The sequence below is a fragment of the Sorex fumeus genome, unplaced genomic scaffold (assembly GCF_029834395.1).
Source record: "Sorex fumeus unplaced genomic scaffold, SorFum_2.1 ptg000006l, whole genome shotgun sequence".
Taxonomy (NCBI): Eukaryota; Metazoa; Chordata; class Mammalia; order Eulipotyphla; family Soricidae; genus Sorex; species Sorex fumeus.
Genome location: NW_026606063.1, coordinates 12,291,339 through 12,319,109, shown reverse-complemented (window position 1 = coordinate 12,319,109; position 27,771 = coordinate 12,291,339). Strand labels below are relative to the sequence as shown.

The 27,771-nt window shown below is 48.4% G+C and overlaps 1 protein-coding gene across 1 annotated transcript; it reads right to left on the bottom strand.

The window, feature by feature from the left end:
* Positions 1–1,308: 1,308 nt before the first annotated feature.
* On the bottom strand, positions 1,309–26,233 carry DNAJC27 (DnaJ heat shock protein family (Hsp40) member C27). The gene is made up of 7 exons (XM_056126440.1): positions 25,967–26,233; positions 20,420–20,502; positions 18,086–18,155; positions 11,075–11,239; positions 9,621–9,743; positions 2,632–2,792; positions 1,309–1,457 (listed from the first exon to the last, which is right to left on the bottom strand). Exons 1-7 carry the CDS (start codon positions 26,051–26,053, stop codon positions 1,325–1,327), a joined length of 822 nt encoding a protein of 273 aa, XP_055982415.1. The 5' UTR covers positions 26,054–26,233; the 3' UTR covers positions 1,309–1,324.
* Between the last annotated feature and the right edge of the window lie 1,538 nt (positions 26,234–27,771).

The window sequence follows — 27,771 nt, the reverse complement described above, 5'->3', positions numbered from 1 at the left end:
TAGGTCAAAATGCACATCTACAGTCCGGGAAGCTACAACGCACAGGCCAGAGGAAACTGCCCCGGGAAGTTAGATCTCAACTCATTAAAAGAAAGAAGAGAAGCATTCCCATCCATCCGACTGTGAGGAGAAACGCAAACTAGGAAGTGAGGCTCCGGGATTCCCTGCAGGGGCCCCGGGAGGATGCTCGGGACCCAAGTGGGCCTAGTCCAGCTTCCCTGCGGGAGGGAGGGGCAGCCCAGTAGACGCCGACAGTATTGCCTGGGACAGCTCAGTCACGCGAAAACCATGAGTCCCAGGGACAGGAGACAGGGCGGCCAGGGCCGCGAGCTCTGAAGGCCGAACCCAACACCCGGTCCCCAGCTGCCCCAAGGGCCCGAGGAGGGGAGTATGACCAGAGGGCGGAGCTCGCTGGGGGAGATCAGCTACGAGAAGTGCAGTTGAAACGCTGCCTGTCGGGGCGGTGGAGGGCAAGCAACCAGGACACGCCCCCCCACGGGCCCCACCCGAAGGGTTCCCCCTGCTCCCGCCCCTGGTCGACCAGGCTCAGCCAAGGCAAAGGGAGGAGTGGAGGCAGCGGCTGGATGCCAGGAAGCAAGATAGAGATGATGGTGATGGCGAATATTTAAAAAGAAGAGGGGAAGAGGAGAGGGCTGGCGGAGGGAGGAAGCCGCATCTGGGTTACGGCGCTGGGGCAGCCAGAGGCAGGGCCTGCGATGAGCACTGTCTGGGGGTGCTGGGCCCGACTTCTGGAGCCCCCCGGCCCCCACTGGGCTCGTGCTGCCCCCCCACACCTGCCCGCACTCGGGACCCAGAGGGCTGGGGAGGCGCAGTGGCCTCGGCCTTCCCTCTGCCAGGCCTGTCGCTCCCCCTGGTGGCCAGAGGAGGGGAAGCAGGGACGGCCCCGTTTGAATCGGCTTTCACCCTTTCCAGAGGCTGCCACCAGGTCCCCAGTGTCAGGCCCGTGGCCAAAGTCCCCACCGAGCCGAGCCTCGGTTCCAGGTGTGTGTGCGTCCCCTTCTCAACGACTGACAAACAAGAATGAGAAAGGGGTGTCTGTCCCGTCCTCCCTCGCGCAGGCTCCTGGCATCCCCGAGGGGACCACGAACTGCCGAGGGACTCAGGGATCCTGCTCCAGGGCCCACAGGGATGGGGGGATGTTGACCACGGGGGGCAAGTTGGGGCAAGAGGCGCTCAGCTCTCGTCACAGCGTGTCCGAACGTCGCCTGACTCGAGCCTCCTGCGGCAGCGACAAAGGACAGAGTGCGACAAAGAACACAGCCCCACGGACGCGGGGCCGAGGGCGGGTGCGTGCCTGGCCCTCCTACTTGGTATTCTTCAGCAGGGCTGTCCGGGCGTTCACCACGGCCTTGAAGGCATCCTCGCTCCCGGGTGCCATGCACTTGTCGGGGTGCAGCAGCACTGCCAGCTTCCGGTACGCTTTGTTGACTTCCTCCCTGCGGGGAGAGGAGGGTCTTGGTGACACGTCGAGAGGAGGGTCTCGGTGACACGTCCCCTGTGGGGCTGGCGTGCAGCGCCTCCCACCCCACCAATGGCTGCCCTCCCCCAAGGCGAGCTCAAGGACGAGGAAACACAGCAGAAGTGACCGCAAGGTTATTTCAATTTTCCACCTAAAATTTTTTTTACTATTTTGAAAGTAACTAATGTCCCCAGAATTTCATATAGAAGAACACAATTCCCTGTTTTTATATCTGTTGTAAATAGACTTCATATGAAATGTTTGTATATTTCACCAATGGTTAAAGTGGATAATTGAAAAAACAAAAAAGAAATGACCATAAGCAAGAAGACACCAATGCCAGGCAACACACGGGCGCCGAGGCCTCCGGTTCAATGGGGGGGTTGGGGGAGGGGGGGAGCAGGAAGGCCTCGTGGAGGAGGGTTCCGAAAGGGGGGCTCAGAGACTAGCGCAGCGGTGGGGAGAGCAGAGGGCGGGGGTCAGAGCTGGGGGGGGCACGGCCAGAGACGCCAGGGGCCTGTGTGACAAAGTAGAACGACAGGCTGGGCAGGAAACCAAAGGCCTGAGAGGCAAAGCAAGCCCAAGAAGGCCCAACTGAGAGGCAGGAACAGGTGCCTCTGGCTGCAGCAGCTGGGAAGGCTCATCTCTGACGGGAGGGGACACGGAGGAGGCAGTTACCATGGGCCAAGCATGAGTCTGCGAGCTGGGCCCGCGTCTGCGGAAGCAGACCAAGGAACGCTGGAGACAAAGAGCCGAATGGGGTGCGGGCAGGCGGCGCTGCTGACCAGAGAGAGGCCCTGGGCAGTGGCACCGAGAGTCAGGGGAATCTCGGTCGCTGCTAACGACAATCTCTCTCCACAGGCCAGGAGAGAATGCGACGCCCCCACCAGCGGGAAGGCGGGAGGGCGGGAGGCCCGTGCGGCCTCTCCTGCCCTTCATCTCTGGGCGAGAGGCTCCTGGGAGGCCACTGGGCCAGAGGGTTCTGCCCAGATCCAGGGGAGGGGACCTGGTTTGCACACTCGGATTTGCGGGGCGCAGGCCGTGCCCTTTGTTCTGCTTCTGTGGGACGTCCGCTGTTTGGGGAAAGAGCGGCGTTAAGTAACCTATTTCCACACATCTCCGTCCCGGCCAGCAGGCCCCCGTGCTCCTACCTCGAGGCCCCGGGCTTGAGCCCCAGCATGTCCCAGCTGTCCTTGCTGCCCCGGATGCGGCGGATGGTGTCCGCCTGCTCTTTGGTGAAGCTCACGCTGCTGCTGGGCACGGGGCGTTTCCCGCCGTGTTCACAGAAATCGACGATGGCTAGATAGAAGGTCTGCGGAGAGAACAACCGAGCAGAAGCACGCGGCCCGCCTCAGCCGGAGCACAGACACTGCCGCCACGGAGTCATCTTAGGCCCCCAGGACAATGTCTTCTTGCTGTTGTTGTAATTTGGGGGAGGACCTGGTGGCGCTCAGGGAATACTCTTAGAGGTGCCGGGGTTCGAAGAGGCTACGTGCGAACAAGGCACTTTACTGAACTCTTGCACTCTCTCTCTGGCCCAGGAAACTCTTTCTGATCCTATTCAAGTTTTATATTCTGTGCACTGTTACTATTATTGAATACTATCCTTCACAATGCTGTAAATATACTATAGCGTTGACATTGAGACAGCCCTTCTCTCTGTTTCTTACTCTTTTTCAGATAATTTAATACTCCTAAATTATTTTATTATGGGCCTTTTGGGCCTTCCAGGCCCAGGGCCACGCCTAGTGATACTCTACTCTGTACCAACTAGGCCAGCTATTCAGTGCCAGGCTGAGAATGTGGTGGTGGTCAGGTTCTGCAGTGCTGGGGACCACCAGGTCACCCAGACAGTGCTCAGGGATCTCTAGGGCCAATTCTGGCAATGCTCATATAAGAATCAAACCCAGGTCAGTGCCTTACATGTGACCTAACCCCTACATCATCTCCCTGACCCCTAAACTGATTTTATTTTATTCATCATTTAGTTTTTGGTTTGGGGTGGGTCACACCCTGTGGTGGTGGGGTCTTCTCCAGGCTCAGTGTCCAGGGGACCATGTGGTGTGGAAGAATCAAACCGGGAACTAGCATGCACTCCAGCCCTTGATGCAATCTCCCCAATTCCTCAAAAAAGGATGTGTTTTTTTTTTCTTTTCAGTGTTTGGGTTACAAGGCAGTAGCTTACTCCTGGCTCTGTGCTCAGGGCTCTTCCTGGGGTTGCTCAGGGGACTATATGCAATGCCAGGTACAGAACCGGTGTGTGTTTAACGCCTGTACTCTCTCTGCCCTCACCCCAACTGTTACCTTTCACTTGCACCCTTCTTTCTTGTCCTCTATCGCAGCTAACTGACTTAATGACCTAAGCAAGAAAACTTGACGCGTGAGGAGCTGGTCAGAGGAAGAGTAACCTGATACCAAAGCACAAGAAATGTCAGGTTGGCTTTAGTCTATTCCAAAGTACAACCTGTCATCAGTGAAAATGACGAAACCGAAATCCCTGTGGACACAGGAAGCTATTGAGAATGCAGGAAATGGGCCCAGGGGTGGTGCTGCAGAAAAGCTGCCACCTGCAGGGATGAGACCTGGGTGTGATACCTGGCTGCCAGGGAAGAAAGGAAAACAGGAAACGAGGAAAATATGCACGCGAGAAGCCTGCTTCTTCGTGTCTCGTGACCAAACAGTTTTGCTACAGTCTTTGCTCATGTATGTATTAGTTCTACCCAGGATTTACCAAAAAAGACAAAGGCCAACTGAAAGGGCTCTCACTTCACAGGGACTTGCTTGCATGTGTCTGAGGACGGGGTTTGGGGGGAATCGGGGCTTGGGATACACAAGGTGTCAGGGCGAGCGGCTGTGGTGTGGGACGCACAACACTGCGTTCAAGTCGGAAGTCTGTCTAGGGGGGCTTCGGCATGGCTCAGTGTTGGTCGGTGCCCAGCACCCCCCCCATGCCCACCACAATTCAGGCAACACCATCATTTGGGACCCAGGCTGCCACAACAAGAGTAAAAATGTTCGGGTCTGTCGGGGTCAGAGAGGGAGCACAGCGCTCGGGGGCGCAGGCTGCATCTGTTCCGGGCCCCCAGCAGGACAAGGCACCCCCCCAGCAGCCCCTATTCCCACCCTCGCAGCCCTGAAGACCACCAAGCACTGCAGCATGGCACCCGCAGACCCCTGGTCCGCTTGGCCAGTCATGCTGGATGAGGGGCAGGACATACCCCCTGTCTGCCTAAATGAACTGAGCTAAAGGAAAAGTCTGATTGCCCTGTCTGAGGTCTCTGATGGGCTAATCAGGTGCGACTTGGCCAGGCCTCTTGCTCTAACTACTGCGGCCGTGAAGGAATATCTGAGCCGCTTATGCTCAGGTCACGGACAACAGCAAGGACGAGAGCCCACCTAAATATTCTGAGCCCTGGTAGTGCCAGGGATTGAGCCCAGGTCTCACACGTGCAGGGTCTGTGCAGAGAGCCACATCCCACGGCACCCTGATCTACCGGCGGGAGTGGGCTTCAGGTGATGCATCCGAGCAGATGGGACGGCAAGCCCACTGAGCGAAGCAGACCTAGGTGAGACCCGGAGGACACTGAAGTGGCAAGAATCTGAGGCCTTGGAGAGGAAAAGGCTGTGCCAAGCAGGGTCCCGGAAGACCAGGTAGGGGGTCCCCAGCAGTGTGCTGCTAAGGGCAGGCTAAGCACAGAGTGAGGTTAAGCAAAGCCCACCGGGCGCTCGCACTCCAACCCTGAGACGGGCACACTAGAGGGCTTAACCTCACCTTTCTCACCCCAATCTGGACCCCTGGAGTCTAGCTGGAATGCCCCCAAAAGGCTATGCTTTAAGCGTGAACTCATTCTAACAAAACCCCAAGCTAGGAGCTGAGAAGATCTGCAAGAAAGACACAACTTGGGGGCCAAGTCTGCCAAATCAGAAAAGGCTTGAGAAATATTTCAGGCTTACTTATGATTCTTGCTATTAAGGCAAAAAAAATCAAGCTTATACAAGTTCACAGTAATCTTCCCATAATTGAACTGCCTGCTGTAACAGGAATCAACATTCTTCTTAAGAAAATAAAAGAATCTGTAGCCGCTACAATTTTCCTCCTGGCTGTGTTCAATCAGAAATCACTACTCAGACAAAGAAACCAAAATCGTGATCCAGAGTTAGGGAAAAAGAGTAGTTGATCAAAAAAGCTGGGTGAAATACTGAACATTCTTGTTCTGCTTTGATTTGGAGGCACACAGGCTGTGCTCAGGGGCCTGGAGTGCTGCTCAGGAGACCAGATGCTGTGCTGGGACCGAACAAACAAGCAAATCGAGTCAGTCGCGTGCAAGGCAAGCGCCCTATACGCTGCATAATCTTTCTGGTCCCTCAGATACTGAACTTTAATGCAGCCATTATAAATATAAGGAAGCAAAAGAATTTTGGCTTCTTCTTAAGGAAAAATATGCTTTTCGTGAGTGAACTGATATAAAATATCAGAGGACAACTGGGACTGGGATCTACCAAACCAAGCCAAACCCAATCCAAATACCCATTTTATTTATTTATTTATTTATTTGCTTTTTTGGGTCACACCCGGCAATGCTCAGGGGTTACTCCTGGTTCTGCACTCAGGAATTATTCCTGGCGGTGCTCGGGGGACCATATGGGATGCTGGGAATTGTACCTGGGTTGGCCGTGTGCAAGGCAAATGCCCTACCCACTGTGCTATCTCTCCAGCCCCCAAATGCCCATTTTAGAACAGAAGAGAATGAAGTAAAAAATTTTACTTGGATGATTTAACAACAAAGATTGAATTTAATCAAGAGAAATGATGTAATCTAAAAAAAAGGGGGGGAGAAAATTAAAGAAAAATAATGCTTCAAGGGTTATGAGGGAGGAAATTATGCAATGTCCATGTAATTACAATCAAAGAAGGAAAAAAGTAGGGGAAAAAGATGAAGAATTGTGGTTTTAAAAAACAGTTTTCCAAATTGGATGAGAAAAATACCTGCCTACCAATCAAAATGACTATAAAGAAAGTTATATTTGATTTTGAAAAGCTAAAGGTAAAGAGAAATTCCGGAAAGCAGTTAGAGAGGAAAGACACACTACAAAGGAATCGGTGTGCCAACATCTCATGGACAGAGGGACACATCTATATCCGTCAAGTGCTAAAACAATCCATGTCGACCTGAGGCTGTTTACATCTGAGACAAATCAGCACTACTCTTAGACATCCTCATATCTAAAAGGAGAGAAATATCTGGCACACTTTTTAAGGAGCTCAAATGAGGTGAAACATGTAAACTTCTTGGAGTAAGGAAAGCCTCTTTAACAAATTGTGCTGGCATCACTGGACGGCTACATGCAAAAAAATGGGCTCAGAACTCTGCCTAACACCGTGTACAAAAGTAAGATCAAAATGGATTAAAGACCTCAACATCAGACCAGAAACCATAAGGTACATTGAAGACAAAGTCGGCAAAACCCTCCATGCCATTGAAGCTAATGGTATCTTCAAAGATGCCACGCCACTGGCTGAGCAAGTGAAAACAGAGATAGATAAATGGGACTATCTTAAACTAAGAAGCTTCTGCACCTCCAAAGAAACAGTGACTAAAATACAAAGACAGTCTACAGAATGGGAAAGGATATTCACCGAATACACATCTGACAAGGGGTTGATATCAAGGATATACAAAGTACTGGTTAAACTCCACAAGAAGAAAACATCCAACCCCATCCAAAAATGGGACAATGAAATGAACAGAAACTTTCTCAAAGAAGAAATCCGAATGGCAAAAAAGCACATGAGAAAATGCTCTACATCATTAATCATCAGGGAGATGCAGATCAAAACCACAATGAGATACCATCTCACACCTCAGAGACTGGCCCACATTCAAAAGAACAAAAGCAACCGATGCTGGCGCGGATGTGGCGAGAAAGGGACACTCCTTCACTGTTGGTGGGAATGCCGACTGGTTCAGCCCTTCTGGAAAACAGTATGGACGATTCTCAAAAAATTAGAAATTGAGCTCCCATTTGACCCAGCAATACCACTCCTGGGAATATATCCCAGAGAGGCAAAAAAGCATAGTCGAAGTGACATCTGCACTTGTTTGTTCATTGCAGCCCTCTTTACAATAGCCGAAAACTGGAAGAAACCTGAATGCCCAAGAACAGATGACTGGTTAAAGAAACTTTGGTACATCTACACAATGGAGTACTATGTAGCTGTTAGAAAAGACTAAGTCATAAAATTTACATACAAGTGGTACAACACGGAAAGTATCATGCTAAGCGAAATGAGTCAGAAAGAGAGGGATAGACATAGAAAGACTGCATTCATCTGAGGGATATAAAGTAACAAAATGTGAGATTAATACCCAAGAATAGCTGAGATCAGCACCAGGAGGATTACTCCATAACTAAGAGGCCAGCCGGGCATTCTATGGGAAAGGGCAGCTCAGATAGAGAAGGGAGCACCAAATAAAGGGTGTTTGGAGGATCCTCCCAGGAGGGGAGATGCATGTTGAAAGTAGACTATGGACTGAACATGTTTGCCACTCAATGCCTCTTTTGCAGACCACAACACCCAAAAGGAGAGAGAGAACAAAAGGGAATGCCCTGCCACAGAGGCAGGGTGGAATGGGGGGGGTGGGGTGGGAGGGATATTATCCATGGTGGTGGAAAGTGGGCACTGATGGAGGGATGGGTATTTGATCATTGTATAATCGAAACCCAAGCACAAATAATTGTAAATCTACAACTGTACTTCATGGTGTTTCACTAATAAAAAAAGATAAGTAAAAAAAAAAACACGTAAACTTCTTTCGATCTGTGACATCCTTTTCAAAGCATTGAGTATCATCACTGCATACTGACTTACAAAAGCATACAGGCCTATGTACCAAAAGGATCAAGAGCACGGCAAGTCAATGACAGCCTTATTTGGTCTTGAAATAAAAGATCCTGATGCCCCACATTCTGCCTGTCAGCCCAGGATAAAGGCTGTCTTCTAGCAGGAGAGAGGATGGCTCATGAGAAGGAAGTTCAGCAAAAAGATGAAATAAAAGCCCACTCAATCATTAAGAACAACTCTTTATAGTATAGCTACATTATTTAAAATGCTAAAAATTCCCCAAATATCAGATATATTCATAAGAAAAATACATTATTCATGCCACGACTTTTAAATGTATTTATAATTAAGAGTTGATTTTACAGGTTATTGTTTTAAATAGCTTCCTTCCCTTACAAGAATCGAGATTAGTAATGTTGAAAAGTTCTTATCTATTTAGGTTACAGTGTGAGTACACAGACTTTTACTGCCTACTTGATAGGTAAAAACTAATTTCTAGGACTGGAGAAATAGTACAGCATCGAGGGTGCTAGCCTTGCACACAGCTAATGACCTGGGCACTCCCTGGCGCCCCCTATGGGCCCATGAACCCTGCTGGGAGTGAATCCTGAAGGCAGAGCCAGGAATACAAGCCTGACACCACTGGGTCTGACCCTGAAACAAAACAAAAACTAATTTCTATGTGTGACTCATTGGATTCTGCAAAGATAAACTTCCTGTCCTATAACTGAACCCCAGAGGCCCAAGAGAGACCCCACTGTATTTGTTACGGCAGGCAATTCTGCTAAAGGAATTTTCCATCTTGTCATGTATACAAATGTAACACCATTCACCAAAGGAGTTTTGAAGAAGATTTTTCTCCCACTTAAGTTCATATATTAAAATCAATATCAGTAAGTTTGATCATAATCACCTGATGAGCTTCTTCAAAATACAGGTAAATAATTCACCATGACATTAAGTCTCCAGCAGCTACAATCTAAATTTTGGTTTTGTTTGTTGGTTTGGGGGCTGTGCTCAGGGTTTACGCCTGGCTTTGTGCTCCAAGATTTCTCCTGGCAGGGCTTAAAGGACCATAGGGGGTGCTGGGAATTGAATCTGCATCGCCATATGCAAGGCAAGTGCACTAACCACTGTACTATCATTTTACCCCAGAAATCTGCGTTTTGAACAATCTCTCTCTCTCTCTCTCTGACACACACACACACACACACACACACACACACACACACATATACACATTCTTATTCTTATTCTAACAAGAACTCCCTCTGACAGCCTCACAGAAAAAAATACCTGGAACATCTCATTGATTCCTTCTCCAGTCTGGGCCGAGGTCTCAAAGTACAGGAACCCTTTACTTTCAGCCCAAAGGCGTCCTTCACTTTCATCCACACAACGGTGCTTAGTAAGGTCAATCTGAAAAAAAAAATTTGAAGGGCTTGTAAATCAATGGTAATTGTTAAAAACTGGTCATTAAAAAGCCCAAACTATCAGATGGGAGGAGGGGTTGGGGAAGGGTGGGATCAGCAGAAAGAGAGTTCCAAGTTCAGCCCTGGAGGTCTGTGGCCACTTTGCTTTGGGGTCACACCCAGTGATGCTCAGGGCTTACTCCTGGCTCTGCACTCAGGGGTCACTCCTGGCAGGCTTGGGGGACCATATGGGATATCGGGGATCACACTCGTGTCAGCTGTGTGCAAGGCAACTACCCTACCTGCTCCGCTGTCTCTCCAGCCCAATCTCTGTCCACTCGTTACTGAGGCGACACTATCCTTCATGAATCCAGCACCACCTGAGAAACTCACTCAGAGCAGCAGGACAAAAGCATGGTCACTAAAGACTGGGTTTCTGTGGGGACCGTCTGGCTGGGGCGTGGCCCTTCCACAGCACACACAGGCCCTGGCTGTACTATGGACTGTGACGCGGGGAACACCTCTCCTGCACCACAGCCGGCTCCTTCCTGGGGCCCCAGAAGCCAAAGTGAATCCAAATCCTAATAGACCTGACTCTGTGTGTGTGTGTGTATGTGTGTGTGTGTGTGTGTGTGTGTGTGTGTGTGTGTGTGTGTTTAATGGTTTTGTTACTGGAACATACATTTTGAAAGTGTTGTTTTCTCTGTTAAGAATGAGAGATTTTCAAAAGTAGAGAGAAAGAAGGAAGGTGCCTGCCACAGAGGTGGGGGTGGCAGGAGGGATACTGGGAACATTGGTGGTGGACAATGCGCATTGGTGGAAGGATGGACGTTCGATCATTGTATGACTGAAGCTCAATCATGAAAGCTTTGTATCTGTATCTCCTGGTGATTTAATAAAAAAAAAAAAAAGAGGGCTGGAGCCATAGTACAGTGAGTAGGGTGTTTGCCTTACACGTGGTCAACCCAGGTTTGATCCCTAGCATTCATATGGTCCCCCGAGCATCACCAGGATTAATTCCTGAGTGCAGAGTCAGGAGTAACCCCCGTGCACCTCTGGGTGTGACTCAAAAAGTCAAAAAGATTTTTAAAAAGAAGATAATTATGAATCTGATAGAAGTGCTAATTACTGCTATACACTGGTAATTATATTATAATGGATAAATGTTTCATATCAGCATGTTGTATACCTTAAATTTATACTTTGTTTTATGTCAAATTTATTTCTGTGAAAGCAAACAAAAAAAATGAGGGATTTTTCTTTTTATTTGTCCCCCAAGACTCAGAGCTGCAAGAGCAATAAATCCAGAAGTTGAGCAAACCATTTCCCAAGCATTACCTTGTTGGCACACACTACAAATACAATATTTTCCATGTTTCCGTGTGGTCCAAGGTCTTGCTTCATCTCTGCCAGCCATGCATCAAGGGCATCAAAGGAGTCTTTCTGCCCCACATCATACACCAGTATCACGCCCTGTGTGTCCTTGTAAAACTCATTACGAACCTTCACATAAAAGAACAAATGCACAAATTGTAGGCTTTGTGATTTCAGAAAAACGCATCTCACAGCCATTACCTTAACCCCACTTTGGGGTTTTCGTAGTGTTTGCTTTACTATACTCGCAGTATCTTCTCATCCTTGGGGAATTTTTAACTAAAACCAAAGCAACTGACTTAGAAACAATAACCTCCCCTCTAAGGCACGCCTCAGGGGCGACCAGTCTTGGTCACGGGTAGACCCTAAAAGAACACACATGCGAGAGTGGGGTTCTTCTTCTGAAGTTTTGAGAGAGTGAGTGAACAACTACAAAGATCAAGCAACTACCAAAAAAAAAAAATAGACACAGGCATTGGCAACAGGTAGCCCTCGCGTGAACACACCCCAAAGCCGGCTCCTCGGGGCCACGAGGCAGAGCTTCCCCAGGATTCCTGGTTCCAACCCAGCTAGAGCCTCAGCGCTTGGTCACAGAGGAAAGTACAGGCTCTGGGGTCAGACACATGTGGCTCTCACTCACACCTCTCCGCATCTCCGTTTCCTCGTCTGTAAAATGGGAATAATGCTACTTACTTCGCAGGGTTATTAAGAGATAAAGAAGGAAGAGGACCAAACAGTGCCTGGCCAACCAGGTGCATCAGCTCCTTCAACCTCCCTCCCTTTTCTTCTTTCTGACAGTCCTCCTAGAAATGGTCACTTGCCTCAGGGACCTCCGTACCATTCCGGGAAGAGGTGGCATGAAATACAGACACTAAGTGGGGCATAGGCCTATGTCAAGTTGGTGGCTGAGAAGCAACAGTGATCAGGGATCCTGAGCCAAAATTCCAGTAAGAGCCTTGGCAGAAGCCAAGTACTCTCTATCATTTCCAGAAAATTCCAGCATGTACCCCGACAGAGCAGCTATGCATCAGAAATGAAGACTTCTTCCACACATCAGGCCTGAGGGCTTGGAATGAAGTGCTGACCTGGAATGAAGTGCTGGTCAGCCAACAGAGATCTGCTAGAGCCTTCCTGAAGACTATAAGCCACAGGTCAAAAAGAACTAAGTGATGAGGGGGCTGGGGCGATAGCACAGTGGGTAGGGCGTTTGACTTGCACGCGGCCGACCCAGGTTCGATTCCCAGCATCCCAAATGGTCCCCCAAGCATCACCAGGAGTAATTTCTGAGTGCATGAGCCAGGAGTAACCCTTGTGCATCCCTAGATATGACCCAAAAAGCAAAAAAAATAAATAAATAAATAAAAAAGAACTAAGTGATGAAGGCTAGGCTTCTCCCTTCAGTCCCCCTGAACGGGTTGAAATGAAATTCTTCCTTCCTCCCTAGAATTTATTTAGTTATTTACTCCTTTTATTTATTTGGTGGGGGCACATCCAGCTATGCTCAGGGCTTTAATCCTGGTTCTGTATTCAGAGACCACTCCTGGCAAGAACTGGGGGACCATACGAGGTGCTGTGGATTGAGCCCAGGCCAGCTGCAGGCAAGGCAAGCGCCCACCCCACTGTCCTCCAGCTCCCGCACCTCCTAAAACTCTTTTAAATAAACTGTCACAGCTTGACCCTGCTTTATAATATTAAAAATTTCAGGAACACAGCTTCATACCCCAATATGGTCACAGGCCTCATGGCACCCACTAGCAAAGTTGAGGTGCCGCCAGGCCGATGATCTGACTGATCCCTCGGGCCTCTCCTCCCTCCCCTGAGACTCCTCTCCTGAGACCATTTTCTTGAACTTCCCCGAATATCTTTTCTGTTTGTTTTTTGGTTTGGGGGATGTGGGGGCACACCAGCCTGGGCTCGGGGCTTTCTCCTGGGTTGTGCTCAGGGATCACTCCTGGTGGGGCTCCGGGTGCCATGTGTGGAGCTAGAGACAGTCCTGGGGGGCCACATATACGACCAAGCCTCAGCGCTGTCCTCTCTCCGGGTCCCTGGGCCTCTGGTCCCCTGGTTTCCAGGCTCTCATCTCCTTCTCCAACCCCTCTTCTCTCCATTGTTCCCTCTCCAGCCTGCTGCTATCATTTTCCAGATCCTGCCACGGGTCCTGGTCCTCTGTTGAAATCCTCCCTCCCGTCTCAGCTACCTCGCCACTTGCTGTGACGCCCTCCGACGGGAGCCCTTTCACCTGACAGACGTACAATCTCCCTGAGCTCTGGTCCTGACGGTTCCACAGAAAACCATCTAATTCCTTCCCAAGTTCTTCCTTCTCTCGGACTTCACCTGACAAACACTGAAGCCCACTGCTTTCATGACCTTCGCTGCCTTCCTCGCCCTAAGCTCCACAGGTTCAAACAGTCCCACAGAAGCCGCCGCTGCCACGTTCCTCACACTTGCCACTTCCTTTCCATCTGCATTGCCAACTTACCAGACTCTCTGGAATAACCTTCCCAGCAATATCACAGACAGGGAATTTTCGTATTTGCAAAAGGATGACACTGGCGCATACTACTGGTGGCCTACACTTGAAGGAAATTCAATAAACACCAAGTATAGCACTGGCATCAACCCGTTAAAGCCCTGACTGAAAAATCTTTCAGTGTTTTCCTACTGACAATGCCCCAAAGTTCAAAGTGGGTTTTTTTTGTGTTTGTTTTTGTTTTTTGGCTTTTTGGGTCACACCCAGGAATGCGCAGGGCTTACTTTTGGCTCTGCACTCAGGAATTACTTCTGGTGGTGTTCGGGGGACCATATGGGATGCCAGGGATCAAACTCAAGTTGGCTTTGTACAAGGAAAATGCCCTACCCACTGTACTATTGCTCCGACCCCTCAACGTCTTTTAATGTTAAAAGCTTCCAATCAGCTTGTCTTCTATCAAGCTCCCCATTCTATCTTCCTTGTATCTCAAAACTGAATTAGCCTCATGCCAGAGGCCTTTCTGGTATTTCCTGATTCTGCATGAACACAGACACCCTTGCTCTTCAGTCTCTCAAGATCTCACGAGGAAACACTGTAGCTAGCCACTCCACCCCATCCTTCCCATCACCGCCCAAAAGAATGTTCTCTGCAAAGAAAACGACAGCATTCTGTACTTCTCAAAATGCACATGCGTCCCGCCGTGTCTGGCTGCGTAGCTGGCGGCGCTCCCACTGTTCCTGACCAGACTTGATGCCGTGTGAGGGCCGGGATCTTGGTGCCACCCTCTGGGCCGGGCAGGCACAAGTACCTGAGATGCACTTAACTGAACGGCTGAGTGTGGTCGAGCAGAAAACAAAAATGGAGGTCAAAAATGGAAAAGAATTTTAAAACTCAGATCATGCTGTCTGGAGGGAAATTTGTGTATAAAAAGAAAGAAGCAAACTCAATGGATTTGTCCTTCAAGAGACACAATAGCCGGGGCGAGCAAATTGCTGCCTTTGTGAACATTTCGTTGGGGGAGTTGGGAGGGGGGCGAGGGTTCATTTGGGAGAACTGGGAGGCCTGATGCTGGGGAATGAACGAAGTTCCGTGCACAGCGGGGTGCGGCCCTTCACGCCGTCTCCCAGCCCAACCCATGGAATCTTACAGCATAATTTATTTATTTCTCTGCTGATCATTCCCTCAGGCCTTCGTGCCTCCTCTATAAAATGAGAAGTTCAAAGTAGGGACCTCACCGGTCCCCTAAAATGCTGCCACCCTTATCTCCCAAGCAGCTGTCCAATAAGAGCTTTGGCAGATTTGCTGCATCTGAAGTATGATTTAAATGGACGCTAAGGGGGTCAGGATTACTCCATCCCTAGAGCAGAGACACCAAGTCTGTAGCCTGTACAACAGAGAGAAAGCCCGAATAGCTTCGTACCTGCTGGGCCAGAGATGTTTCAACAGAAGCTCTAGCCTGATACGGCCTAGAGTACATTTGTGCATGTTGGCAAAGCAGGAGTTAGGGTGAGCCTGGGGTCCCCAACACTCTCCTCGGGGTGCATTCCCTGTGAAGCAGGCCCCGGGGAAGCCATCCAGAGTGTGGGGTCCCTAGGAAGCTCGGAGGAAGGAAGCTGGGGACCACGAGAAAGGCTGTGGGGGCTTTCCCAGGTGGACGCGGTCAGCTTCAGATACTTTGGAAAGATGATAGCGGCTCAGTTTTGTCAAAACAGAAGGTTGGAGCTACCTGCAGAAAATGTTTGACCAAAAAAGGAGCAATCCGGATTACTTAGGGAAAAGGACTTCAGAAGCAGCAGTTTCAGGGAGCTTCTATTAATTATACTTGTGTTTTTAAGAGCTGCTGGGAGATAAGTTATAGCAATTCTAGGTTGCATTGATAAGCATCTAGTGCCTGTGAAGAAAAACTAACAGAAACCTCCAATGTTTCTTAGAACAATATCTGCATCACTGAGTTTACTTCTCAGGTTCCCATCAGCTACCTAGAGATAATCCACACAGGAGGCGGAGATGTCTAACTGGCAGGAATAAAAACGGCTGTTACCTGAGAAGGAGCAGAGGAACGAACCTTAGCAAGACTCAAGCTAGTCGCACACGAGGCCAGGCCAGGACCAGTGGTGCGAGTCCAACGCAGCAGCATCTGTGAGGGAGAGCTGTCCGCTCAGAGTGTCTAACTGAGGAGCGAGCGAAGTGGCGAGATGACCTTCAGAGGTATTCCCTCTCCAGGCTCCCCCCAACCTCCCCAACTCTCACTCAGCCCTCCAGGGTCAGCCGAAACGCTGCTTCCTTCCAGGGACCTTCCTGTGCTGCCAGATATGGGAAGGCTGGGAGGAGGGGTCCCGAGCCCACTGTCACATTTGCCCCAGGAGAATGGGGTCTGCGGATGTCCAGTTCCCAGCCCGTGCAGGCACACTGGTAACTGGCGAATGATAAAAACCATCCATCAGAGGGGCTGGAGCAATAGCACAGCAGGTAGGGCGTTTGCCTTGCACGCGGCCGACCCGGGTTCGATTCCCAGCATCCCATATGGTCCCCTGAGCACTGCTAGGAGTAATTCCTGAGTGCATGAGCCAGGAGTAGCCCCTGTGCATCGCCGGGTGTGACCAAAAAAACAAACAAAAAAATTTTTTAAAAAAACCAAAAAAAACCCACCATCCATCAGAATGATCTAGAGAGCAATCCTACTATGGGCAGCAGTGTCCAGCACTAACTCCACACTCTGAAGCCTTCCATGTGAGTTGTAAGATTTACATCAGCACTGTGGGTAGGTAGAATCTATGCCAAACCTGGGGTCACCAAGAGCCTCCAGGCCTTTTTGGCAGACAATATTCTATATCTTTTCAGGTGACTTTCACATTTTTTTTGACAAAAGGACATAATTTTTATTCTCTTAAAATGACTTAAAAAAGACTCTGACTTACTTTATGTTAGGCATTCGTTATTGCCATAGCTCACATCAATTCCCTTCCTCATTTTTTTTAGGTATAATAAAATCATTGTAGTAGGTATTTGTATTGGGCTGCAACACTTCAAAATTGAGGAATAACTACTTTGTCACTGCATTAATTGGCCAGCATTGTTACTGCATAATTATGCGCATTTCTCTTTTTCCTGCAGCTGGCCAACTTTCACATTTAAAAGGAATTCGTTTCCCTAACAATTTTGAGTGTACTCACAAAACAGAAGCCAGCACAGCCATTAAAGTCGTGTCTTCTGGGAAGACAAGAGTGGATGCACTTTCCCCCTATCCCTCCTCCCATTTCTCCTCCAGTGAAAACCCTGGACATTCTCTAGATAACATACGGGGAAGGTGGATCGGAGGAGGCAGACACGCTGGGGGCCTCGAGACCCAAGGAATGACACCACAGGAAGCTACCTGGCTTCTGCCCTCATAACGACATCCCCGTGTTGAAGTAGAAGGTAACTTGAAAGTGCCAGTGGGAGCAACAAATGAATGCCCCCCGCAAAGGCTGCTCTCTTTAGCCAAGAACCAAGAGGGGCGCAGCCTCGAAGGATGACCGGAAGTGTGGGGGAATAGCGCAGTGCCTCTGAGTGACCGCCGCCCAAACATGACATCATGAGTGTGATCCCAGGTGCCCAACACCACTGTTCTGCTGGCTGTGCCATAGCTGGGTATGAGTGAGCACCACACAAAGGGCTGTGACCCCACGAGCGTCACTGAAGAACAGGAGAGCACCAGGGCCAGGAGGAGGTACTGCTGCACCCAGCAAACACTACCCTGGGCTGATGTGAGCTCCCCAGCGTGGGGGGGGGCTGGAAACAGCACACAGCAACTTGGTGGGACACACATGAGCCTGTCGTGAGGGGAATATAGCAGGAAAAGCACACAGAAGCAGAGAAAGCCTCCGCGTAGTGGTACACGCTCCCACCCTCAAGAACCTCGAACGAGAATGGCAAAGCAAACCCAAAGCGAGAAAGAATAAAGACAGAGATGTGAAATGGCCACACTAGAGAATACAGATCTCCCTAGGGAACATGGAGAACAGAACAGAAACAAAACCTGAAGGAAGATCAGGGAGACGCTTTCTGAGGCTGCTCAGAATTTAAAAGTAGGTGGAAGAAAACCAGGAGGGTCCTATGAGGGAGTGAGGGGAGGCTGGTGACGCAGGAAAGAGCCCAGAGCACCCTCAAGCGCCCCGGCAGGAGAGAATCAGATTCTCCAAGGCGCAAGTCCTAAGCGTGGATGCAATTATCCCTTCAGTTACTGGGCTGAGGTATAAAGTGGAAAACAAAGCTCTCTGTGTTAAAATGTCTTGTCTAAGTGAAACACAGCAATGATATTTCTTATCCATTTTTGAGGGGATAGAACCAAAGACCAGCAGGCACCCATAAAATAAAGATCAGAGATCAGAGGAGGAGTCACAAACAGGAACTAAGTTTACTTTCCTTATACGTGACTGGAATTAGTTTCTGGATCTTTTAGGATGTTTCCCTCAACCCACTGACAGCCCTGAACATGGGTTTTCCTCAGAAAGAGCCGTTCTTACCTCATAGAAGAAGGGATGTCCAGCCATATCGAAGATGTTCACTTTGATTTCTCTGTCTCTGACTTGTACCCTGAAACATCAAAATGGACAGAATCCCAAAGGTCATGGCATCCGCACTCCACAGTCCAAGGATGGGTGTGACTTGGAATCCACACTTCCTGTTACTTCTTGGTTCCCGATCATCTTTAACCCGGGAGCCAGCCACTCCAGATGACCCTGCCTTATTCTAAGAACCCTAAACCCATCTGGAAAAGTCCCCTTATTTATTGCCAACTGACCTCCAGACTCCAGTCCATACCTCTTTAACCTTCCAATCAGCAGCCACTGCTACAGTACTAAGAAAATTCATTTGGGACCAGTGAGAGTGAAATCGAAGGAAAAAGACATGTTTTATTTCACTAAGTAAGACATCTTAATTACTACTGGTTATGCTTGGCTACCATGTCTTACAATAACAAAGATGTTTATTATTAACAACATCTGTTTAATTTTTGTGTAATCTTCATTGGCACAAGATTAACCACTTGCTTCCAGAAATTTGAAAACAGAAAAGGACAAAATATAAATAACCATTCATATTAGAATGAAGTATGACGAATGCCCATGTATTTGCCTCTAGTTCTTTTTCTTTCTTTTTAAATATGGGCCTTGCCAGTGTCTTCAAGGCTCAGGGTCCCTCCCGATGCCCCTGGGACTCTGTCCTGTGTGAGATGAGTCTCCTTTTCAATACTCGGTGGGCAAGGTGGTACTGGGGCCCTAAGGGCCACTCTGGCGTTCTCAGGGGCCACCGAGACCATGCCCACAGTGCAAGGGAAGGGACACGTGGTGCTGGGGCGACCTCACTCCAGCTCCTTGCATTTCTTGCATTCTCTCCCTTCCAGCTCCCCATTTGAAAAAAAAAAACAACTTATTCTCAGAAAATGAAAGAATGGAACATGATTGAGATATTAAAGACAAACAGAAAGATGAAATTATACAATTTACCCAAATCCCATCACCCAGCTCTTTTCTAACTTCGTTAGTGTTGACAAAATCACCAGAGTCTTAAGCTCGGAGATTAGTGCTGACCCCCCTCTAGAAGCAAACTTGAGTGTGAGCCTAAGAGCTTTCTGGAAGTTGAGTGAAAGATGAAAAGGGGAGGAAAGAATGAGAGAAGGGGGCAGGGAGGCAAGGGGGGGGAGAGAATTGGGAAGAGGGAGGGAAAGGGAGACACAGAAAGAGAGCAAGAGCGAGTGGGGGGGAGAGAGAGAGAGAGAGAAAGAGAGAGAGAGAGAGAGACTTGACTGTATTCTATGTCTGTCCTTGTTTCCAGACATCTCTGAGATTCAACCTTATCCTTATACTTGAGTTTAAAAAAATAGATTAATAGATTACTGGAAAGATATTCTAAGCATTCCTTATATAGACGCTGACTCTGGTTTGATCCCCAGCACTACAGTTCTCCTGAGCACTGGCAAGGGTCATGCCTGAGTAAAGAGCCAGTAATAACCTGGGCATCACTAGATGTGACAAAAACATGTTCCCCCTGCCAAAAAATACATAGATATGCATATCTACATATATAGGTTGTATATTAGTTCCATTTTTATTTTTAAAATATGAGTTGGGAGCCAGGAAGCTTGCTCAAAGGGTTGGAGGACATGCTTTGAACGCAGAACCTCCAGGCTCGAACCCTAATACCAAATGTCCCCTGAGTGCTTCAGGAAGTATCCCCCCAAACACCAAACTAGGAATAGCCTAGAGGCCCTGCTGGCTGAAACCCCAAACCCCAAAATAATAAATGAAGAACCTGAGTTGGTTTAAGTTGGATTTCTGTCCATTTTATCTTCTTCCCTCACCATGGGACAGCTATGTTGTTTGCTAGAAACATCTGCTAATTATTAGTGAAATGAAAAAAACTACATTCTTAGATAAATTAGCTAATTACAAAGATGTGAAGCTAATAGTCTTCAACAAGAAATCCTATTATGTCAAGGATTTTTAGTGCTCTTTAGTGTACTTTCGATGGGGGGGGGCGGGGAGGTGGGTCACACCTAGTAGGTGCTCGGAAGACCATGTGGTGCCAGCGATCAAACCCAGGGATCCCGCCTGCAAAGCTGTGCTGTGCTCCCGTGGGCCCTACACCTATCACAGAGCCCGGTGAGTAGATGTAACAATCCACATCCACACGGGTCTGGTGATGTCTCGTCCTTAGTTTTCCCACTTTCTCTTCAGACTCTGTGTCAAGTTTTCAAGACCAGCACTCTGGAGCCTGAGCTGTAGGGAAGACAGGCCAGTTTGGAACAGTTCGTGGTTTCTAAGTGATGCTTAAGTCCAAAGAAACAATATACTCACTTTGTGACACCATAGTCAATTCCAATTGTTGCAAGATATTTAGACACGAATCTTTTCTCACAGTATCGTTTTATGATGCAGCTCTAAAAGGGCAAAAACAAAGCATACTGTTAGTAAATGCATTCTTCACAAAAGTGAGAATTTTAGAAGAAAAAGCAATTCTTATGTTCTCTCTGAACACTACACAACTTTGTGTACATTTCACAGTCACACCAAGACACCCCCGGACCAGACTTGCTGTCCAAAGGTTGGCTAGACCAGTTTCTACTGAGATGCGCTGTTTTCACTCAAATTTAACATGGCTCCAAGAGAACTCATCTTAAACTTCACAGCAGCCCACCCTGCTGACAGCTTGGTTTCATTCAAACACTATCCTTCCCATCACAGTGGATACAAATATTAAAGTCATGCTTGCTTCTGAGTCTTTCTCAATCTTTTGACTATTTCTTTCATCTTTCTTTTTTAAGTGCCATTTGAGATTACTTTGCGTTAGGTCCATTTTCTCTATTACCAGACAATTTAAGGCAATTTTTGCTTGCCTTTTCTTCCCAACTTCAATCAATAATGCACACCACTAATGCCATAAATTTCCATAATTCTCAAATTTTTTAGTGGTTTATCAGTTTCAGGATTTTCATTACAAATAGGTCAAAATGCAATTCTTTTGTTCTTGATGTAAAATCCTCCCTAATTGGTCCCCTAATTCATCTTCTCTGTCTAAACCCTCCCAACATAAACTCCCCACTTTTTTTCTTTGTTCTGTTGTTCCATTGGGGGAACGGGGACTCGGAATTTCTGGAGCTGCTTCCTGGTGCAGTGGCCTTGGTCCCCTTGAGGACACTGAAGTGTACGGCCTGACTGAGGATACGGCATTGCCCACTGGTCCATGTGGCTGAGCAGGGCGACAGACAGAGACACATGGACACATTCTTGTGACACTTCTCAACGTGCTTGTACTTCCGGACATAGTGGAGATGGTCCTGGTGGATGACAACCGTCCTCTGTATGCTCATCACGGTCACCACACAAGACAGGACCCTCTCTCAGGCAGAAGCATTACCCGAAAAGGGTCACTTCTTGTCAGTGTAGGTGCATCCAGGGCGCCTTTGGTTTCTTGAAGTTAAGCTCATGGGAGTTCTGAAAGATGGCCAGCTGCCTTGGTAGGCACTCTCGGTCTGCGTGTCCTTTCCATCTGAAAGGGGAAATCATGGTGGCCAGTTTCTCATACCATGGGCTGGAGAGGGAATAATGACCTAAACTCTCCATTTCTATAAAATACTAGAGTGCTTGACTTTTGTTCTTGCTTTTCTCTTTGTCTGCAATGAATGAACTTCTTACAGATCTTACTTTTCCATTTCAAACTTTGAGGACACTTTGCCAAACCTATGTTTGATCCCCAGGATCCTACAGGATCCCCGAGCACAGCCAAGAGAAATTCCTGAGTTCAGAGCCAGGAGTAATCCCTGAGCATCACTGGGTGGTTGACCCCCCCAAAAAACAAAACTAAACTAAACTGAAAAACAAATGTTGAGTTAGGTAGGAAGTAAACTTCTTGAAGGCAGGCACCAGCATTTTACGTTTTTATGTCTTTTGCAGCAATGAGCTCAGTGCCACAGGAAATCTGATTTAAGATGACTTACATATTAATAATAGCAATCCTTTTTGACATGTGGAACTTAAAATTTACTTGAAGTACTAATTTATTCTGTTCATCCTATGTGGTGAACCCCAACGCAAACCAAATAAGTCAGTTACTTTTAAAAGTAGATAACTTGGGCCTGGAAAGATAGCACACTTGCCTTGCATGCAGCCAGATAAGGTTCAATCCCTGACACTACATAAGTTTACCCAAGCCCTGCCAGTAGCTACTCCTGAGCACAGAGTCAGGAGGAAGTCCTGAACACTGCAGGTGACGGCCCCTCCTTGAAAAAGGATAGCATACAATTTAAAATAAACTGTGCACTATAAGACTACCTTAGGGGCCTGAGAGATGGCACAGGGATTAAGGCATCTGTTGGGCACTGCGGGGCCGAACAGTGCTGCATCCTGGCATGTGCCAGCCTAGTGGGCGGAGAACCACTAAGAGGATTCCCAGGCTTCCTGAGCACTTCCAGAGAGCACCCACCTCCTAAATTAAATACATTGTAAACTGAAAAAAAAAGTCCTAAAAGTGATTCCTGCTAAGAAACTACACGTTAAAAACCATCTTACATCTTGAAAGTACTTTCCAATGCTTTCTCTCAAAATATCCCAGGAAAATAAATATAGCCTTTTCCTAAATTATTCACAAGGTGAGAGGAACTGGAAGTCCTTTAGCTTCAGTATGCTATTTAAGCACTACCCTAAGTGTTTAAAAAGATACACATTTAATTAATAGTATTAATAATGATTCCCTATAACCACAGACATAAGGCTCCTACTTCTGAAGATCATATAAGCTTGAGTGAAGCAACAAATATAAAGAGAATTGTTTTGCTTTCTCTATTTTTAATAGATTTTTTGTATTCTTTTTAAAATTGAAATTCCAATTAAAATCTCAGTAGTTTTGAGGTTCTCCCCACTCCCATTTAACACTCTTTAGAACAACCACTAAAGTATAAAAAGAGGATGGGGCTGGAGCTATAGCACAGTGGGTAGGGCATTTGACTTGCGCGCAGCCGACCTGGGTTCAATTCCCAGCATCCCATATGGTCCCCTGAGCAATGCCAGGAGTAATTCCTGAGTATACGAGCCAGGAGTAACCCCTGTGCAACACCGGGTGTGACCCCCCCCAAAAAAAAGAGGAGCAGGGCAGGGTATAGAAGAAAATCTGATAGATAAAATTAAACTATAATTAAGACCATAATATTGACATCAAAATAGATAAGCAGGTTGGCAGAACAAAACAGAGAGCCCCTAAATAGGTGTCATCATATAAATACATGTTTAAAAGGATAAAGATGATAATTAAAACCAATGAGAAGCAGTTAAACCTAGACCCACTCAAGGCCAAACAGACCAGGGTAAATCAGAGGGGGGGTGGGTGCCCACCCAAGCAGAGTCTCCGGCAGCCACTTGCTTCCACAATCCAAAATCACAGCCATGTTCCCAGTCAGACTCCACTGTCTTGGGGAGACCTCACCGAGGTCTGCTAAAAATTCGGTTTATGCGGGTTTTGTGACTGAAATCTCCGGGCTTTTTCAGCATTGGGATGGGCTACCTCCCCCCATCTCCCTGTACTTCTGTAAGCCTTAGCAGTCACATCCACAAACCAAAGCTGTCAGCCAATTGCTACTCCAGCCTTACCTTCCCTATAAAAATACTGAACGCCCTGAACAAACACGGCCTCTTAGTACCTGTACTGCAAACCAGAATGCACAAAAAGAGAGAAAGAAGAAATGTGTCAGCCATAGAGTCAGGCTGGGGTAGGAGGGTGTTGGGGGATGGTGGGAAGCAAATAGGGAACATCGGTGGTGGGAAATGTTCACTGGTGGAGGGATGTTGGATCATTGTTTGACTGACACCCAACCATGAAGGAGTTTTGTAATGGTCTATCTCACAGATATTCAGCGGTAGGGCGTTCGCCTTACACGCGGCCAACATGACCGACCCGAGTTCGATTCCTCCGCCCCTCTCGGAGAGCCCGGCAAGCTACCGAGAGTATTCGATATGCCAGACACAGTAACAGCAAAGTCTCCAATGGAGACGTTACTGGGCCCGCTCGAGCAAATCGACGATCAACGGGAGGGCCTTTATTATTATTATTTTATTATTCAATTAAAAATTTTTTAAGGTTGCAATTAATAGCTTTTAGCACAATTCACACTCAAACTGTTTTTAAGTCATTATAAAACTTTTATAAAGAAGAGAGAGGGTTTCTTTCTCTCTCTCTCTTCAAGTCAATTAGATAATGAATTTTCCTTTGACTATAGACTTAATTTTCTCCTGAAGGTTTTGTATAACTTTTTGTTATACAAAAACTTTTCGTTATTTTCTATTACTTCCTTTTGTTTTGATTTGCCCTTTGATCCAAGGATTGTTTACTGGAGTATTTCCTAATTTTTATTTTTTTGATTTTGGGGACTCACTCATTGGAGCTCAGGGCATACTCCTGGTCTGTGCTCAGGGATCACTCCTGGTGGTTAACATTAGCAGATAAACCACAATTTTTCCTAATCTTGTCCAGTATTTTATTTCTCTTGTGTAATTGCATTGGTTAACAGATATAGAAACCGTGCTAAATAATGTATGGTAATACATTTCAGGCTAATTTCTAATATTAGACCATTAAACTGTAAAATGCTTACTGGGCTGATTCAGCACATAACTCCTAAGGCTTTTGTTTTTGTTTGTTTTCTGGGTCACACTAACCAGGGATTACTCCTCAAGGGATTCAGGGGATGCCAGAATCAAACCCAGGGGGCCCAAGTCAAAGGCAAGTGTCCTACCCACTGTACTATCAACTCTGAACCCAAGACTTTTTATTTTTAATGCCTAGCACATAGTTCGCATTCAGTTAATGCTAACAGTTGGAGTATGTTTGCACTTAAATTCATGCAAAGAGATACATAAGTAGTAAAGGATCATGCCAAGTGGAAAAAGACTTTCATTGAGCATCATCTATGTGCAGGGAACTGGCCTGATAAGACGCTCCCAAGGACAGGCTTGTAGATCCGACCTAAGAGTTCACCCCACGGGAAGAGCACTTGGATCGAAGTGTGCAGACCCAGTTCTAAGCCTGTCACGGACAGGTTAAGGCCCAGGGAAGTTCTTAACCAACTTCGTGGGAGTGACAACTTGAATACAGATGAGACAGTCTTAGAATTCCTCTGGGGAAGAGGCCCGGCTCACTCTTCCCCACCACCCAGCCTGCAACTGGGGAGAGCCGGAGTTGATCCCCAGTTTAGCTGCAGAGCTGGGGAGAGGCGGTGGGGCTAGGGTTGCATTGAGAGAAGGGAGTGACCTTTCCAGAGAGACAAGCGCGCCAGCCACGCAGTCTCCTTGATCTCCATCACACCTCCCTGGAAACTCAGTTCGCATGTTAAGGCTCTCGCGCGTGATGAAAATGCCTAATTCCGGGCCACGTGTCTGCAGAGCAACGTTTTTTTTTTTTTTATACATACGCCCCCCCCACACATCAGTGCACCCAAACACCCCCACTCCCCAGTGCGTTCCCTTCGCTTCCCAAACCCTCCTGGGGCTGACGATTCTTCTTGTCCCCCTCCAAGTCCTGCACGGTGACCTCGAAGGCGGACACAGACGTGACCCAAGCACCGAGGCCTCCTCGGGACGCTCCGGGCGACGCTCCGGGGCCAGAAGCCACCCCGCAGGACACTTTCTTGGGGAGAATGACGTCAGAGGAGGAGGAGGGGCGACCCAAAGGTCCCAGGGGTCCGGGGGTGGGGTGCGTCTTCCTCCCGGAGCCGCCGCGTCCCCCGGCGGAGCAGACCCCGGCCTGCTCGGGGGCGGGCGGGAGGCCGGGCCGCGAGCGGCGGAGTGGCGGCGCGCCCAGCCAATCGGCGCGCCGGCCCGCGCCCCCGGGCCCGCCCCCGCCGGCGCGGTACTCACTTTGCCCACTTCGGCGTTGCCCATGGAGATGACTTTGATGCGCAGGGACTTGCCGGGCTCCTTGCGCTTGGGCGCGTTGGCCTCCATCGCCCTCGCTCTCCCGGGGCCCCGCGGCTCGGCGTCTCCTTGTTCACGGGGCTGGCCCGTCCCTCAGGCCCCCTCGGCCAATGGCCGCAGCGCAGCCCGCGTCACCGCCCCGGCTCGGCGCCTGGCCATCCCCGCCGCTGCCTGGCAGCGGGCGCGGGCGGCGGGCGCGAGCGCGGGGAGCTGCGGGGAGGGGGGCGAGAGTCTCGCGATGCTACGGGGGGCGGCGTGACGTCACCGCCGGTCCCGGGAGCCGCGGCCGGCCGCCGCATCCCTGGCCTCCCGGGCACGCCCAGGAGCCGGGCAGGTGGCCGCGGGGTGCGGGCGGCTGGAGGCCTGGGGATGGGGAGGGGGGCCGGCCTGTGTCCGCCTTACGTAGCAGAGACGGAAATTAGCTGGGATTGTGGCTTCGTTGAAGGGCCGGCCCTTAGGTTCCTTGGGGGTGGGGGGGGGGTTGGTTTTATTTCTAGGTTCTTCGGGCTTAAGTCAGATCTGCCCCCCTACCCCCACCCCATTAGTGCACCCACTTGTTTGTACTCTTTTAAGATGAGGAATCGGGAACTGGGGAAGTAGGGAAGTTGGGTCCAGGTTTTGGAAGAGGTGCTTTATTTGGGCAAGACTAGAAAAGACGGATTGTGTTTTTGTGATGAAAAAGGAGGAATTCTGTCTGCTCTTCTAATGCTCCTTAGGAACAGAGTAAGAACATTTCCATCTGTGAAAGGCCTTTCCCAACCCCACGTGCTCAGTGAGATTCTCCTCTGCAGTAGACATCGTCTTTATCTGTGACTTTTTTTCTTTCCACCTTAAACTCTGTGCTTTGGGGGAATCCTCCCTTACTCCCTGTAAGGCTAAGGCGAGGCTTTCATCTTCATACTGGATTCTCTCTTAGCAACAGAATTCCATGAGTGCTTGTGAACCTGCTTATCAAAGTCCCTCCTCATACCCAACTCTGCTCCACCAGAAGAACTAAATACGCTGTTTCTTTTTAGATTAGAACTGTAAGATGCGTTCATAGAATTGCTGCCCCTCGGATCTCTTGGCCTGGCAGAGAAGTCTGAGAGACTGATAGGAAAGACTATGACATAAAGACCCGTTTATTCTAGTCCATTTCGCAGTGGACTGAACTATTTTGAGTGGGATTTCTACTGCTTGTGTATGAAAGAATCCTAGCAAGCAAGACCCTCAGAGTCTTGCAGACCTTTTTCTTTATAGCATTTAGTCGATCGTATTCTGTATCATTTGATTATTTGTTTAATGACTTTCTCCATCAATAGATAATTTCTGTCCAAGTAAGGTACATACCTATTGAAATGTACTCCTGTTTGACCAATACCTGTGCTTTCCTGCAATGTAGTAAGGATGGTATCAATAAATATAGATGAAGTGGATGTGAATAAACAGAAAAAAAAAGAAAAGGAAGGAAGGAAGGAGAGGTAGGAAAGAAAAGGAGAGAAAAAGGAAAGAAGTAAGGAAGGGAGGAAAAGAAAAGAAAGAGAAAAGGAAAAAGCGAGTATCCCACTAGGACTGGAGAACTAATATGAAAGGCCGGAGTGGACCCCCTGCATCTGTGGTCCCCTAAGCTGCCTGTGTGAGTGCCTCCCCCAACTTCCACCCCTCCCCCACCACAAAATAACCTGCGTGGATTCACTATGGTTTCCTTTTTTCTTTGCTCTTCAGCCCCAGAGGTCTAATCTGGAGGTGGTAAAATCAAGCTAGATGTT

What these genes read in the sequence shown, in the direction of transcription:
- DNAJC27 (XM_056126440.1), bottom strand. Translation starts at nt 26,053, where the DNA reads ATGGAGGCCAACGCGCCCAAGCGCAAGGAGCCCGGCAAGTCCCTGCGC. An exon ending in GCAACGCCGAAGTGGGCAAA is followed by an intron (nt 20,503 to 25,966) that starts GTGAGTACCGCG and finishes TTGCCCTTTTAG; the next exon opens with AGCTGCATCATAAAACGATA. An exon ending in TTGTAGTGTGTGCCAACAAG is followed by an intron (nt 9,744 to 11,074) that starts GTAATGCTTGGG and finishes TTTTTTTTTCAG; the next exon opens with ATTGACCTTACTAAGCACCG.